Raw genomic sequence first — 16,283 nt, forward strand, 5'->3', positions numbered from 1 at the left:
TCGGGAGCCGGGCGGAGCTGCACGTCCACTTCCAGCAAGCCCTCTGTCCCCGCCCTCTCCCCGCCCTGCCGGAAGGGTGACCCGGCCTCCTTCACCCGGCGGTGGCTGCGGCGGGATGGCGGCGGCAGCGGCGACACCGACACGAGCTCCGGGAGTCAGTGGCTCGGGCATGGACGCGCGACTGGACCAGGAGACCGCGCAGTGGCTGCGCTGGGACCGGGTGAGGGCCGATCGCTGGCTCCAGGGTTCCCGGGCGCCGGGGCTTGTCCCGCGGGCAGCGGGGCCCAGCTTCCTTCCTCTCCTGCCCCGCCGCACCGAGTCTGCTCGGAAAAGCCTATTGCGGGACGGGGACGGCTCTGTGGCCCGCCGGGCTGCTAGACAGGACAGAGGAGCGAGCCCGGGCCGGGTGAACATAGCGGCGCTGGGGCTCCGGGTGGTCCCGGCACGGAAGGGTTTCTGAGGTTCTGTGATGGGCTGTGCATCCTCATCCATTCAGAATCCGCTCTGTCCCGCCTTTCCCGGGACCCGGACCCCTCCACAGTCTAGACCACCCTTCCCGACAGCATGCTTACTAACGGGTCCCTGGTGGGCCAGGCAGACCAGGAGTTTCCCAGAGGACATTGGCTTCACTGGGAAGGTGACAGGGTATGCTTTAGTCCCGGCTGCACCTTTCCTCTGTAAACTGTCTTATGGCTGAAACAGTCAGGTGGCCAGGCCCGGACATCACTTCCTCTGCTCTCTACAAGTTTTTTTCCGAACTGTGCTTTCCTGTTTCCTATAATATTCCTCTTGCCTGTGTTCAGTTGACCTTGTTTCTCTTGTTGGTATTCCTGTGTGAACTAACTGAGGTCTTCCCGGTCTACGAAGTTCAATTTATTCCTCCCAAACACTCTCTGAACAGCCCAGTCTTTTGCTTCCTGGCTCTTAGTGGGATTGGAAGAAACAAAACCAGCAACCCCTTGCAGGCTTGTTTGTTTAATGTCTGTTGGTGTCCAGGCCTGACTGCAGGAGGTGAGACCCTTGCAGACAGACTGAACCGGTGCCGGGGGCGGGGTGGGCTAAGCCATAGTTTTAAAAAAGCTCCGCTTTCAGATTCTCTATTGTTAAATATGGATCCTTCATTTGAATTTTTCACTGGCCCCTGAAAATTATGTAGCTGGTGTGTGTGTTCCTGTTGCTTCCTGTGGTCTACAATACCCGGCACATAGTAGGTCCAGGAAGCATTTGTTGACTAGACAGAGGTTGCAAGGCTCAGCAGAAGCCGTTCCCCACTCATACCTATGTCAGCCTGTTTCCAGGATGCCAGTGCCAACTCCTTGAGGAAGGGCTCCCCCTCCACCCCCCACCCCACCCCCGCCCCTTGGAAAGTTAACTTCAGGATGCTTAAGGGAAGGAAACTGTTTCCATTTCTGATAACTTAGTAGCTTGCATTGTGTAGATTCTCCGAAAGCCAGAGTTAATGAAGTATTGTTCTGTGTACCGGGCTATTGGATCACTTGCCTAAGTAAGCATCTGGCCTAGACTAAAGCGGAGGAAAGAACTGCTTTGCTCACACTTTGAGATGGTTTTGTCCTTCGTGGTGGAGAGGTGTAACAGAGTTGCTCATGTCATGATGCCTGGGAAATAGAGAGAATACATGAAGAGGCCACCACAAAACATATTGCCTAGTGACAAGTCCCAGGAACCTCTACCCTCCAACTAGCTTCCCATTCTACCTTCTGTCACCTCCCCATAACGCCACCATATTATGAACCCGTCAAAGGAGTGACCCTTTGATTCTGTCAGAGCCCATGATCTAATTATCCTTGGAAGCTACTTCACGGATACCCCAGAAGTGAGCAGCTTTGCTCTCCTAGGTATTTATTTCTCAATCTCATCAAGTTGAGACTCAGGCTTAGTCATCTCATTCCATAAAAGAAAGCCAGAAAGTGTAATTACTACAGAATATGAAATCTGTCTAGGGATGGTACCTACGTGGGTAGAGGTGGAGGGAAATTGTCCCTTTCTCCCTTGGAGATATTTCACTGTTCTTTTTCTCAGTCAGAGGGGTGTGTGTGTGTGTGTGTGTGTGTGTGTGTGTGTGTGTGTGTGTGTGTGTGTTGTATGAATGTGTCTGTGTCTATGTGGTTGTGTGCAGGTGTATGTGTGCATGTGCATGTCCGTGCAGAGGCCGGAGGTTGGCATCAAGTGTCTTCCTCAGTCACTCTCCACCTTGGCTTAACTGAACAGCCCACTCTCCGTATCCACAGTCTGTGTACCTCCAGCATTAGTCATACAGGTGAACTCTCCTTGTTGGTGCATGCTGGGGATACGAACTTGGGTCTTAAAGCTTTCGTAACAAGCACTTCACTGATGGAGCTGACTGTAGTCCCTTTCTGTTTCTTCAACTGGAGATAGGCGCCTCTCTAGGAAGGACCCATTCATTTTTCAGTGAAACTCCCACCAGCCAAAAGCGCGGAAGCTGCTAACCCACCCATGCTGGCAAGGCACCCGTCACTGCTCTCCACCTCGGGCTTCCCTCTCTGTCAGTTTCCATCACTTCCAGGTCGGACCTCTGCTGCTCTCTTGACTTTTTATCTCTCTGCTTTGTTCTCTCAGGCTGCTGAGTCTTTTCTAGATATCCAAGGTCAATTAGGACTTCTGAGGTCTACCGTAGAACTCAGAGGAGCCCTGGATATTGGGTGTGGCCAGGAAGTCTGTGTTTTCTCATCCACTCAGCAGATGGCTGCTGAGCTCCTTGTGTATACCAGCTCTGAGCCTTTCCTTGGGGGCACCTGACAGTTTAATGGGTAAGAGTGGTCTCTGTGATTGGGATCTATTGTTTTTCATTAAAAGGTTGGTCTAGGTGCCTGTTGAATCTGGAACAATCTGGAACCATGGGCTCGATTCCAGGAAGCCAAGGTTTTATTGCGACCACATTTCAAAGTTTAATTATGGGGCCTTATCTTGCCTGGTGTTCGTTTTAGTGGATGCTGAGTGGAAGCACAGGGGTGAAGTGCTTACTCAGTCCTCCTTCAGTTCTTAATTCAGAAGTCCGTGTGGCGTTAGGTAATCACTCTATTTCTCCAATCTTAACAGCTCCTGCAACTATTACACAAAGAAAGCCACGCTGCGTGTGGTGACTTAATGACTCATGCTCATGTCTATTTTCAATTAATGTAATAGAAAAGGCACTAGGCTAATGCTCATCAGTTTAAACAAGCCACTCAGTTTCTTTTTTTCTTTCTTATTTATTTATTTATTTACTGGGTTTTTTGAGACAGAGTTTCTCTGTGTAGCCCTGGCTGTCCTGGAATTCACTTTATAGACCAGGCTGGCCTCAAACTCACAGAGATCCACCTGCCTCTGCCTCCCAAGTGCTGGGATTATTCTATAGTATAAAACACTACTAAAGACATCAGCTATTTATTGGTCTGACTTAAAGTCATTGAAACTTGACCAGATACAAAGAAAACATTTTGTAAAAACAAAACAAAACTGTAAAGCACCACAAAAGTAAAGTTTTCATTAAATTGACTGACCTATCACCCTGGGAAAGTTTGAGGACCTCAAACAAGGAGATGAATATCACACCTCAGTGTCAGGCAGAGAAAGACAAACGAATTTAAAATGTTAGAAATTGTGCAAGAGAGGTTGTAGCTGGTTCCCCTTTACAGAAGGGGAAAGAAAGTACTCAAGAAACTCTCTAGCCTTCCCAAGCACAGGTTTGTAAGTGAATGGTCTGGGAGCTCCCGTGCATGCTAGATGTCTACTCTAAAACAGCACCTTGTTCATTTTCTCTAAAACTGCTTACCTCAGTCAGAAAGAAAATGATACATCATACTATCAAAAACACCAGAAAATGCAAAAGTCTGTATATAGTCAGGTTATGCCTAGAGGTTAAAATTACGTGTGTGTGTGTGTGTGTGTGTGTGTGTGTGTGTGTGTGTGTGTGTGTGTGTTGAGGGTGGGGGGGAGGCTACTTTGTAGATCTTCTGTCCTCTCCTACCCAAGCTGTGTCTAATACATCCATGTCTGTCTTTCAGAATCCCTTAACTTCGGAGTCAGTGAAACAACTCGTGGCTGAGGGTAATAAAGAAGAGCTACAGAAATGCTTTGGGGCCCGGATGGAGTTTGGGACAGCTGGCCTGCGAGCGCCCATGGGAGCAGGGATTTCTCGAATGAATGATTTGACTATCATCCAGACCACGCAGGTACCATGATTTGGTCACTGCTGATTACTCCTGATGTATCTCCTGATGCATCTGATAGATTCAATTTGCTTTAATTATGGATGTGTTTTTGGGTCTGATGAAGTATTTAATCTATAAAATGAGGCTTGTGCAGTCCTAGACATTCATTAGCTTTCTAGCACCTTCTATCAAATTTATTGAATGCCACTTTCTATCAAATTTATTGAGTGCCTACTGGTTGTCAGGCATGGTCAATTGATAGGACTAAGACGGATTCCCTTGTGGAGATTTTTTTCTAATACAGAGCCATTGACTAAAGAATGTGCCAGCCAGAAGCTGTATTGGATTGTATTAATGAGCTTTGACTTAAACAAAGTAACTTATTCCTGCCATGTTCCGTCTGTTAAAAGAGAAAGTCACGTCACCTGGTGGGACTATGTATTGCCCTGGCCATCTTTGGATAATGCAATTTGTCACACCGGCGGCTGTGAGGCCTGATTGTCAGTGTTTCTGTGGATTGCAGATTAACCTTGAGCCTTTTCTCCTGTATTCAACTCTATCTAATGTCCAGAAATGAGGAAATGTGGCTAGGGAAGTTCTCAGAGCCCTTTGGCGCACCTTTCCTCTAGAATAATGGATCTCTTCTGAAGTGGGCCTCGGGAGTGTGAGTTAAGAGTCCTTTGAAACCATGATGAGTAGACATTTTATATGTGATCGGATTCCACCAGCCACCTATTGGAGCTCTCTACTCTGCAGTGACTGACGCATCCATGTTGGAATGCTTTCCATGAGACATAAGGATGCTCAGGGCCAAGAAAGTTTCAGGAAAGCAACAGGTTCATCTCTAACGTCTTAGGAGCCACCTCGGCATTGAAGGAGAGAGGACTTCCAGAATGGCCAGCTCTGGCTGCCACCCCAGCTGTGGGTGGTGGTCCCTGATAGAACACTGGCATGAAGCGTGCTGGGTCACATTCTCACCTTCACTGTGGCATAGACACTCTCCCGCTGCTCTTTTGGGTACGAGGCTAAGCCTAGGGATACCTTAAAATTGCCCTGGTTTGGGCTAAGGAGCAGATGTGTGTGTGAGTGAAGAGCTTCTCAAAGAAATAGGGCAGAGACAGAAGAAAAACTCCCTTGATGTTTACTCACTGGTAAAGGTTCTGATTTCCTTATGAAGATTAATTCATGTCATTTTGACACGGTATTTGTAATCACTTGAGAGTACTTAACTCAACCTGGATACATTAGTGACTAAGAATTCTGCTCTCTGAAATAGCCTATTCTAACTCAGGGCTAATCTCATTAAAAGATGGTTTCAAGGGGCTGGAGAGATGGCTCAGCAGTTAAGAGCACCTACTGTTCTTGTAGAGTTTGGTTCCCAGTACCCATATCAGGTGGCTCACAATTGCTTGTAACTCCAGTTCCAGAGGGTCTGACACCCTCTTCCAATCTCCACAGGCACCTATACTCATATGCACAAACCCTTACACAGGACCACACATTAACATAGTTTAAAATAATAAGGAAAAGGGTTGGAGGCATGGCTCAGTGGTGAAGAATGCTTGCTGTTCTTGTAGAAGATTCGAGTTTGGTTCTCAGCAACCACATCCAGTGGCTCATAACCACTTGTAACTCCAGCTCCAGGGGATCTAGCACCCTCTTCTGGCCCTCATGGGCACCTGCATACATGTGGCATACACACATACAGACACACACACATACATATGACTAAAAAATAAAAACAAACCTTAAAGAATAATAATTTTCTAAAAGATAGTTTCATTGTTTTCTTTCTTTTTTTTAAAGCTTTTATGAGTCATAGTTATATATTTTGAAGCCATGCAAGTTTTTGTCTTGTTTTTATAGTAACATTTCAAAAACCTCCTTTACCAACATAGAATCATTTCTTCTTTCCCCTCAGCCATTCTCTGGTCCTCATCCTCAACAGGACCCAGAGATTTCTAGTGAATTTAGGGATGTGAGAATCTAGACTCGGGCTATATGCTTTTTACCCCCAGATACACTGAGGTCACAGTACAAGGGTTGACCTGGAAAGCCCGGTGATGTCACCATTGTAAGCTGTGAAGAGTCAGGCATCTGGACTCCTTCTTGAGAACCCACAAAACCAATAGATACATGCCCTTATTTCTTAGTCACTTTCAGGTGTGCTGAAGGCTATGCATTTGCAAGGAAAAAGAAACAAGGCTGTGATGTATCCCTATAATAAAATCATAGTTATAATTCATAATCTGTAAGACTTCCTTCAGTCAGTGGAATGAGCATTAGTACACATCATTGTTGCCCAGTTGACTAGAGTTCTCTGGTGGCATCCAGTGTAAGATTGTTTGGATTCCACGTTGACTGCTATCTTGTGTCTGAGACCAATGTGATGTTGTTTCACCCTGAAATATAGTATTGGGATGTTCTATCAGCTTGAAGCAGGTAGTAATAGCCCCAAACTTTGTGTTCCCATCTATACGATGGAAATTCTGAGTAAGTTGGTCTGAACCTGGAGATATCCGATTCTAGCTGTTCAGCACAGCATCTGACTTAGACAGTAAAAAATAAGCTGTTTTCATCTTCCTGTTCAGTCCGCACAATTACTGCCCCCCCACCCCCCCCCCACCCCCCCATGAATGATGTGGTCCTGTGAAAGTGGGAAAAATATAATTTGGGGCTGATTTTAATATCATATGTATGAAATATGTGCTTTCAACCCCTGGGCTGTTTTCAGGGATTTTGCCGCTACCTGGAAAAGCAGTTCAGTGACCTGAAGCAGAGGGGTGTGGTGATCAGCTTCGATGCCAGAGCTCACCCGGCCAGCGGAGGCAGCAGCAAAAGGTATTTAGGTTTTTGAGGGACTCTGGGGATGGAACCCGGAGACATCTTTCAGAAAAGGATTTTTTTTTTTTTTTGTAATTTCTTTTCTACTTTATTTTCAATCGCCATTTCAATAATTTGCCTTTTTAAAAAACATTTTTTAATTATGTGTGTGCAGGTGGATATGTGCATGTGTGTGCAGGTAGGTGCTCACGGAGGCCAGAGGCCTTAGATCCCCTGGAGCTGGAGTTACAGGCAGTTACAAGCCTCTGTGAGAACAGTAGGGGTAGCCGGGCGTGGTGGTGCACGCCTTTAACCCCAGCATTCAGAGGCAAAGGCCGGTGGATCTCTGCGTTTGAGGCCAGCCTGGTCTATGAAAGTAGTAAACTAGTTTCAGTATAGCTAGGGCTGTTACACAGAAAAACCCTGACTGGAAAAGAGAGAGAGAGAGAGAGAGAGAGAGAGAGAGAGAGAGAGAGAGAGAGAGAGAGAGAACAGATTCGTAACCACTGAACCACCTCTCCAGCCCTTTGATTTTTCTTTTTAAATAACTTGATTTTAAACCCATAATTGCAGAATTGCTTAGCTGTTAAAAATGATGGTTTAGGCTATGAGGTCAAGGCCAGCCTGGTGTGCATAGCACTTTCTAAGACAGGGATACATAGAGAAACCCTGTCTCAACAACAAACAAAAATGATGGGGTAAGATCTGCTAGCAGCTTTACAATTTTTGATTTTATATCTAAGTTAGGAAAATTAAGTTATTTAGGTGTTTAAAGTGTAGTATTTACCCCAAGGAAAAAAAACTATCCAAACTGGCCTCTTCCCTGACGCTTACAGGCTTCATGGCCTCTTCCTTTCCTGAACAGACACCCTTCCCAGACTGAAGCTTGGTGACGGTCCCAGACCACAGAGACTCCTGTTTAGCTGTGGGCAGATGACGGTGAAGATAATGATGGCTGTGGTGGTGGCAGTTTTTTGAATGCGGATTGAGTATTTCCGATGTGAATCCCCCAAAAGACATAGAGAGCATTTAAAATTGGCTCTCCAAGCCGGGCGGTGATGGTGCACGCCTTTAATCCCAGCACTCAGGAGGCAGAGGCAGGCGGATCTCTGTGAGTTCAAGGCCAGCCTGGTCTACAAAGCGAGTTCCAGGAAAGGCGCAAAGCTATATAGAGAAACCCTGTCTCGAAAAACAAAAAAACAAAACAAAACAAAACAAAATTTGGCTCTCTGTATCCAACAAGACTGGTTCTAAGACAACCTCAACTCCCACACCCAAAGGTGCACAAATCACCTGTCTAACAAGGCACATGGTTTGGGTAAAAGCTGTGAACCATTTCTCTTGCACCTTTTTATCTTTTCAGTTTGGAGACTAGCTCTCACTAGCTCTCACTGGTACTGAATTCATGATTCTCTTGTCTCAGTCTGATTACAGGCACACACCACCAGGCTTGGTTCTCATATCCTATAAAGCACCTCTGCATAGTGACATACGATGCCACAGCAGCACCTCTGCTTAGTGACATACGATGCCACAGCAGCACCTCTGCTTAGTGACATACGATGCCACAGCAGCACCTCTGCATAGTGACATACGACGCCACAGCAGCTGGACCATTCTTTGTTGTGGGGCCCGCCCTATGCATTGTAAGGTGTTTAGGAGCTCCTCTGGCCTCTACCCACTAGTTGCCATTGCCAGTGGCACATCCCTCTTCCAAGCATGACAACTGACCGTGCCACCACATCAGAAACCTTGTGAGGGACAGATGAGCCCAAGCAAGAGCCACTGAGGTAGGCTGAGACAGTGAAAGACTTTAACGCAGGCCTGCCTTACATGCTCAGTGGCCTTGGGCGTGTGGCAAGGTGACCTGTGAGGCCTTTATCCTAAACAAAAGGTGGCGTGAGAGGACTTCAGAGCTGTCCTCAGCTTTGGTGTTCTGGACCAGTGTAAACAGCAGAAAAAACATCCTCCTTCTTTTGCTACCTTGCACAATCTAAAGGCGCGGTGGGAGGGACCAGGGCTGCAGCTCTGTTAGAGTGCTTGCCTAGCACGCATGCGCACATGAAGCCCTGGGTTCCACCCCAGCATGCATGTTCATTGCGCTCGCAGCCCTGACCCCAGCTTCTGCATTTCTAGGTTTGCCCGGCTGGCTGCCACTGCATTTATCAGCCAGGGGGTTCCTGTGCATCTCTTCTCCGATATAACCCCAACCCCATTTGTGGTAAGTAACCATTTCCTTCCCAAGGACCTGGGGTGGGACTCTGCTGAGTTGTATGAGCCTTGGTACTGTTGGGCTTCGGCTGTTTTGGTGACAGACAATTCCTTGAGGTATGCTGGACTAACTCCTCTCTCTCTAAGGCAGTTTCACCCACATCCTAGTAATGTGCTTCCGACGTGCAGCTTTCCATTCCAAATTGGCTTTCTCAAAGTCTAATAAGGGTTGGGGCTGTAGCTCAGTGGTAGCACAGGTGGAGCCCTGGGTTCGAGCTCCAGCACCAAAGGAAAAGTAAGGTGTCATTTTATTTTGTTTGACTTCTGTCTTAGTTAGGGTTTCTACTGCTGTGAAGAGACACCATGACCACAGCAACTCTTACAAAGGAAAACATTTAACTATGGTAGCTCACTACAGTGCAGAGGATTCGTTTATTATTGTCATGGCAGCATGCAGGCCGACATGGTGCTGAAGAAGGGGCTGAGAGTTCTTGCGTCTTGACTCACAAGCAACAGGAAGTGAACTGAGACATTGGGTGCGGCTTGAGCACAGGAAACTTCAAAGCCCACCTCCACAGTGAAACACTGCCTCCAACAAGACCACACCTACTCCAACAAGGCCACATCTCTTAATAGTGCCATTCCCTTTGGTGACCATTTTCTTTCAAACCACCACAAATTCTATGGATCTTTTGGCAAATTAGCAAAATGTTCATTTTTTTTTAAATTGGTAGGTAGTTCTTTACTGCAGCTATCACAGTTAGGAAATCTCTTGAGTCTAAATCTCTCAAACATTATATTACTGTGTCTTTGAACAAGTTAATGTACCTACCAACTTTAAATATGAATAGGTGTAGCATGAATCTTAAAAGGTCTTATTAGTAAAAACAAACCTGGAGCCAGGTATTGGGGTGAACCCTGAAAGGTCAGAGAAACAGAATGAGCCACATCCAACCTCACCTCACCAATTCCTCAGCTGGTCTTGTTTCCTCAAACTGGAAGCCTCTGTATCCTCATCTGGAATGAATCTCAGCTGAACTGCTACTGAAAGCCTAACACAGAATGGAAGCTTGGCCCGTCTTTGTCTTCAAAGACTTTTCTGGCTCTATGAAAGAGAAGTCAGAAGGAGGGGATGCCTAGGAAATAGTGCACCTGTTTTGTGAGGATGAACATTCTGGAACTTTGGGTAGCCTGTGAGTTCCCAGAATGATAAGATTATAATAATCTCTTCTTAGCCACAGGTGAAGTACTCCCTGATAGTGGAAGCTGCAGACAATATAAAAGTTTATACAGCTTGTGGCCTACAGTTTAATTTGTGGGTTAAGGCTATAAAGGACTAACAGCAGTAACTAATAATAAAACACAACAGTTGTAGTAGTGTCCTGGCTGTCATGTGAGTGTGGGCCCTGCTGAAAGAGTTAAGACAGATATTCATCTTCCTGGACCACGAGGAACTGAAAGAGAGCAAAGCCACAGAGGAGGGGGATGCTGTATGTTGCTTGGATGGGACACGGGATGCTGAGTGGTGTGTTATCATATTAGGGTGGTAAAGGGGGATGAGCAGGTCTAAACCATGTATACAAGGCATTTCCATTCTGGCTGATCTTTGTTAAGAACTGTCTCCTGCCCTGTCCAGCCCTACACAGTGTCACATCTGAAACTCTGTGCCGGGATCATGATCACGGCCTCGCACAACCCGAAGCAGGACAATGGCTATAAGGTACACCCCTGCCCTCTCCTCACACAGTGCTCTTACAAGGAGCCCCGCCCCTATGCTGTTTGGGAGTGGGTGCTCTGCACCCTGAACCTGCTAAATGAATTCCTGGCTTCTCTAGGTCTACTGGGACAATGGAGCCCAGATCATCTCGCCACACGATCGAGGCATTTCTCAAGCTATTGAGGAAAATCTAGAGCCCTGGCCACAGGCTTGGGATGAGTCTTTGATTGACAGCAGTCCCCTGCTTCACAACCCCAGCACTTCCATCAGTAAGGACTACTTTGAAGACCTTAAAAGATTCTGTTTCCACAGGTAACTGGATCGGGCTTCGCTTGGGCCAGTGGGACTCAGCTGGAGTCTGTGTCTGCATTTGGTTATGCCCCTTTACTTGGTGCATACACTGTAGCTACTTGTATAAGGGCCCCAGCAGAACTGGCCACCTTTTCTTAAAAGGAACTGATAACAAATCCTCGTGACTCTGCCAGCTCCATGGAGCCTGTCTTCAGCCCTTAGAATTGCTATTCTAGTATGCAGACAACACAGGTGACCAGTCAGGGAAGCCACTTAAAGTGGTTTTTCTTTTTTGTTTTGGTTTTGGTTTTTCGAGACAGGGTTTCTCTATGTAGTTTTGGTGCCTGTCCTGGATCTCTCTCTGTAGCCCAGGTTGGCCTCAAACTCACAGAGATCCGCCTGGCTCTGCCTCCCAAGTGCTGGGATTAAAGGCGTGCGCCACCACTGCCCGGCTAAAGTGGTTTTATTTACAAAAGCAGGTGGCCAGCCCATGGACCACAGTTTGAAGTGCTGTAAATATGTGTGTGTGTGTGTGTGTGTGTGTGTGTGTGTGTGTGTGTGTGTGTGTGTATGTGTGTGTGTGTGTGTCTATGTGTGGTTAAAAAAACTTTCAGGGCTGGGGATGTGGTTCATTGGTAAGCACTTGCTGCATAGGTGTGAGGACTTCAGTTCCAATTCCAGGTGTGGTCACCCAATGCTGCTGTACTCATTTGTTCAGCCTGGGGCAAACGTGATACTCACATGCGGGTACTGAGCACGGTGGCTGTGCTATTGTTCTCCGGGAGGACTCAGGTCCCGCCACTCCTCATTGTCCCTCAGCCAGAAACTGAATGCTTAGGTTGTCTGGTGCTGTATTTGTTAGATAGCCTGGGCCTGGCAATTCCAGTGAGGAGCAGAGACTCCAATCCCACACTGGCTGAAAAGTCTCCCTGGACCACGGGCTAGAGTTCCCAGGCCATTGAGTTTTGTTTTTCTCTACAAAAGGAATCTAAAAATGTGGTTATCTTTTTCTGCCCGTTGGTGTGTGATGTAAACAAGGTACGTCTGTGGTCTTCCCCTCTGCCTCTGTCACTTAGTTTTACAAACACAAAGGATTGACAGGGATTTCTTTCATCACTGAAAGTAGCATGAGAACCAACAGTCGCGCACGCGCGTGAGTGCATGCATGCGTGTATAACATCTTCTTGCATAGTATATAATATATATCACAGTATGTGTAATATATAATGTATATGCATTTACAAGGTTGAAGGTGATCGGCAAACTGCCCGCCAAGAATATTAGAGTAGTTGGCACCCACCGCTGCAGCCTGTGGTAATGACATAGGACCCCACGTTTGACCCTGTGCTCAGCATATCAAATTTATCATTTCCCCCCATTTGTGAGATGAGAGGGATATCTCATCTTCACTTACGTCCCTTAGTTATGAAAAGCTTTTTTCATGCTTATTTGATGTGTATTTGTCTTTTCTATGTATTTGCTCGTCTGTTGTCTTTAGAAGACTATTTAGGAAAGCAGTCTTGTGTATTTCAAGCACCTGCATTGCTATTGTTACTTTCGAAAGTTTTTATTGAAATTTTAACAATTTTGTTAATATTTGGTTGTCCTTTAAGTTTTGGTTTCCGGTTTTATTCATACTTTAAAAGACTCTATACGAAGATCATAAGGGGGAAATTCTGCCTTTTGAGCTTTTGTGTCTGCATTTTGCGATGCTGAGTCTTTCAGGTCACCGGTCCTTTTTGATTCTGTGTGGAGGACATAGCTTAGGTCTCTCTGAAAGGCTCACAGCTGTACCATCAACATACTGTAAAGAGTCTTTCTTACAGTCTGCAGTGCCCAGCCCTAGGTGTTTTCTAAGCCCTCCCCTCTGGAGAGCCTTGTTTTTAGCCTTTCTCATTTTCCAGTCTGTCTCATTCTAGGAGCGTGAACAAGGAGAGCGCTGTGAAGTTTGTGCACACCTCTGTCCACGGTGTGGGTCATGAGTTTGTGCAACTGGCATTCAAGGCCTTTGACCTTGCTCCTCCGGAAGCTGTTCCCCAACAGAAAGATCCAGATCCTGAGTTTCCAACTGTCAAATACCCAAACCCCGAGGAGGGTAAAGGTGTCTTGGTAACCCATTTTTGTTAAATAATAGACTCTACCTTTTTTTACTCTCAACCAGTGGTTCTCAACCTGTGGATCACAACCCCTTTGGGGTCAACTGGCCCTTTCACAGGGGTCGACTAAGACCATCAGAACACATATTTACATTTTGATTCATAAGAGTCGCAAAATCACAGTTATGAAGTAGCAACAAAATGATTTTATAGTTGGGGGGTCACCATAACAAGAGGGACTGAATTCAAGGGTCACAACATCAGCAAAGTTGAGAACCACTGGTCTAAACCATTGTTATCAAGTACATTATGTTTTTGTGGGGTTTTGTTGTGCTGAAAAAAAAATGAGTTATATCTCTGGAAATATGTATATTGGATGTTCATAAATTTCTTAAAGGAACTTTCAAACATGCCATCTTACAAGAGGCTATAAGAGCTAAAATCTAAATTATTCTTTAAATTAAATTTTTAAAAAATATTTATATATTTTTATGTTATGTGAATTGGTGTTTTTTCTGCATGTATGTCTACGTGAGGGTGTTGGATCCCCATTGAGCTGGAGTTACAGACAGTTGTGAGCTGCCCTGTGGATCCTGGGAATTGAACCTGGGTCCTCTGGAAGAGCAGCTGGTGCTCTTAATCACAGAGCCATCTTTCCAGCTCAAATTAAATTAAATTTTAATTGGCAGTTCCTTTATTGCCAAGAAGTAGTAATAATAGGATGGAGAGGGTTTTTTAAATTTTATTATTTATTGTTAAGGAATATTATTGACAGTATGGCTCACAAACCATTCTGAAAGGTTAGATGATAATGACACGGAGAGTTGGTTTGGTCTAGTTTGTGTGGCCAGACACACACAGTGCCTAGAAATACCAGTCCAGCCACAAGGCTGCCACAGTTGTGTGCGGTCACAGGGCACGAATGGACTGTACATTGGAACGCTCATCATCTGACCTCTAATCTAGAAAGATAAAACAAAATCTGACTGAGCAAAACCAGCTCCAGGGGGCAAAAAAAGCAGAAAACAAAACAACACCAACAAAACCCTGCAGCTAGCCGGGCGGTGGTGGCACGCGCCTTAGATCGCAGCACTCGGGAGGCAGAGGCAGGCGGATCTCTGTGAGTTCGAGGCCAGCCTGGTCTACAGAGCGAGATCCAGGAAAGGCGCTAAAGCTACACAGAGAAACCCTGTCTCTGGGAAAAAACAAAAAAATCAAAACCTGCTGCCCCAATTTTGGGGAAAGCCCTTTTTAGCTCATAAGAACACGCACGTGGTAAACACTAAGATGTGTTCCATGTTTTCCTTAAGTAATCTTTTATTTTCTATACTTGTTTTCAGACTTTATCTTTCGAGTTGGCTGACAAAATCAAGGCCAAAATTATCTTAGCCAATGACCCAGATGCTGACAGACTCGCTGTGGCAGAAAAGCAAGACAGGTGAAATTAACTTTGTTTGTGTGTGTCATGAAAAATAAACAGAATGCCGTCTTTAGCAATAATACGTTTCTGGGGAGGTTGAGTCCCCGTGGGAGTTTTCCAGGTGATTACATTTGTTTTTACAACAAAACCCCGGTGGCAGGGACAGTTTGCCGAGCCCAAGAGCAGGGGATCGTATCCTTGACTCGCGTAACACAGAGCAAAGCACTCTGGTGTGCTGGGGATCGAAGTGACTCTACGTGACCCCCGCCTTTTATAATTGAATTTAATATGGGAAGGTCCCCATGCCTGAGAAGGCAAAGCCCTTTTCACGATGCTGGCTTTGCAGTTCATTTTCTGCCGGTGGACTTGGTAAAGCACTGGACCTTCAAGGCAGTGTTGAACTCAGGGGGAGGAGACAGGTGTTGACACAATGATTAGACAAGTCTGACCATGTGGTCTATGCAAAGCATATTAAAGAGTGTCTGGTGCCTTTCCAGACCACAGCTTGTCAAGGATGGAAATGCAAGCATCCTTGGCTGATACATAGAAGCGGCTCAGATGTTTGTGATGTGGCTGGTCCATTTCAGCTCAGTTATTTAAAGACTGGAACAGATTTATAGAAAGTGTGCCGAGCTTCATTTGCCTAGCTCCGGGGACTTCTGCGCCTTCCTGAAGGTTGCTAAAACGAAGGGCCTGTTTCCTTGCAGTGGTGAGTGGAAAGTGTTCTCAGGCAATGAGCTGGGGGCCCTGCTGGGATGGTGGCTCTTCACTTCCTGGAAAGAAAAGAACCAAGATCGAAGTACCCTCAAAGACACATACATGCTGTCCAGCACCGTCTCCTCCAAAATCTTGCGGGCCATTGCCTTGAAGGAGGGCTTTCATTTCGAGGTAAGATGTTCATGTGACTTTGATTTCCCTGTTTTCTAAGACGATTTTTCCCCTTTCTTTCATTTTGTTTGTTTGTTTGTTTTTATATTTTGAGACAGGGTTTCATATAGCCCAGGCTGGCCTTAAACTTCATATACAGCCAAGGATGACCTTGAACTTCTGATCCTCCTGCCTCCACCTGACCAGAGCTAGGGTTACAGAGCCGCACCACCACACCCAGTGTGTGTGGTGCTCGGGGCTGAACCCAGGGCTAGACACGCCCTCTACCAATTGAGCCGCATCCCCAGCACCGAGACAGTTCTTTTTTCTTTTGGATTACCCCTTTAGGAAACATTAACTGGCTTCAAGTGGATGGGAAACAGAAGCAAACAGCTAACAGACCAGGGGAAGACGGTCCTGTTTGCATTTGAGGAAGCTATCGGTAAGAAGTGATAGTGAGATTCAGAGTACCTATGTATGCACAAGATATATATATAATAAGTGCATGTATATATAAAATATATAATAAACAAATGCAAGAGAAAGACTTGAATTTGAGCTCAGAAGAGCCCAATGAAATGGGAGCACACAGGTTAGCTTGCTTCTCTTGTTTGGGTCAAGCGTTGAACTACTCCAAAATTGGAATCTCATATCTTTTTAACAAAAAAAAGATTAGCATGCAAATA

The 16,283-nt window shown here is 45.9% G+C and overlaps 1 protein-coding gene across 2 annotated transcripts in view; it reads left to right on the plus strand.

Moving 5' to 3' along the window:
* Positions 1-38: 38 nt before the first annotated feature.
* The window catches only part of Pgm2 (phosphoglucomutase 2), a 31,365-nt gene continuing 15,120 nt past the window's right edge, over positions 39-16,283 (plus strand). Inside the window, exons 1-10 of one of the 2 annotated variants that reach the window (XM_052734975.1) lie at positions 39-220; positions 4,026-4,193; positions 6,907-7,013; positions 9,132-9,216; positions 10,843-10,926; positions 11,042-11,235; positions 13,134-13,323; positions 14,651-14,748; positions 15,438-15,618; positions 15,946-16,039. In XM_052734975.1, the coding sequence (XP_052590935.1) occupies positions 116-220; positions 4,026-4,193; positions 6,907-7,013; positions 9,132-9,216; positions 10,843-10,926; positions 11,042-11,235; positions 13,134-13,323; positions 14,651-14,748; positions 15,438-15,618; positions 15,946-16,039 (1,306 nt within the window). In that variant the 5' untranslated portion in view covers positions 39-115. Of the gene's footprint in view, positions 221-2,587; positions 2,790-4,025; positions 4,194-6,906; positions 7,014-9,131; positions 9,217-10,842; positions 10,927-11,041; positions 11,236-13,133; positions 13,324-14,650; positions 14,749-15,437; positions 15,619-15,945; positions 16,040-16,283 lie in introns of those variants that run through there. The other variant, XM_052734976.1, reaches the window with a different exon arrangement.

This window comes from Peromyscus californicus, unplaced genomic scaffold (genome assembly GCF_007827085.1).
Source record: "Peromyscus californicus insignis strain IS unplaced genomic scaffold, ASM782708v3 Scaffold_13__1_contigs__length_99412109, whole genome shotgun sequence".
Classification (NCBI taxonomy): domain Eukaryota; kingdom Metazoa; phylum Chordata; class Mammalia; order Rodentia; family Cricetidae; genus Peromyscus; species Peromyscus californicus.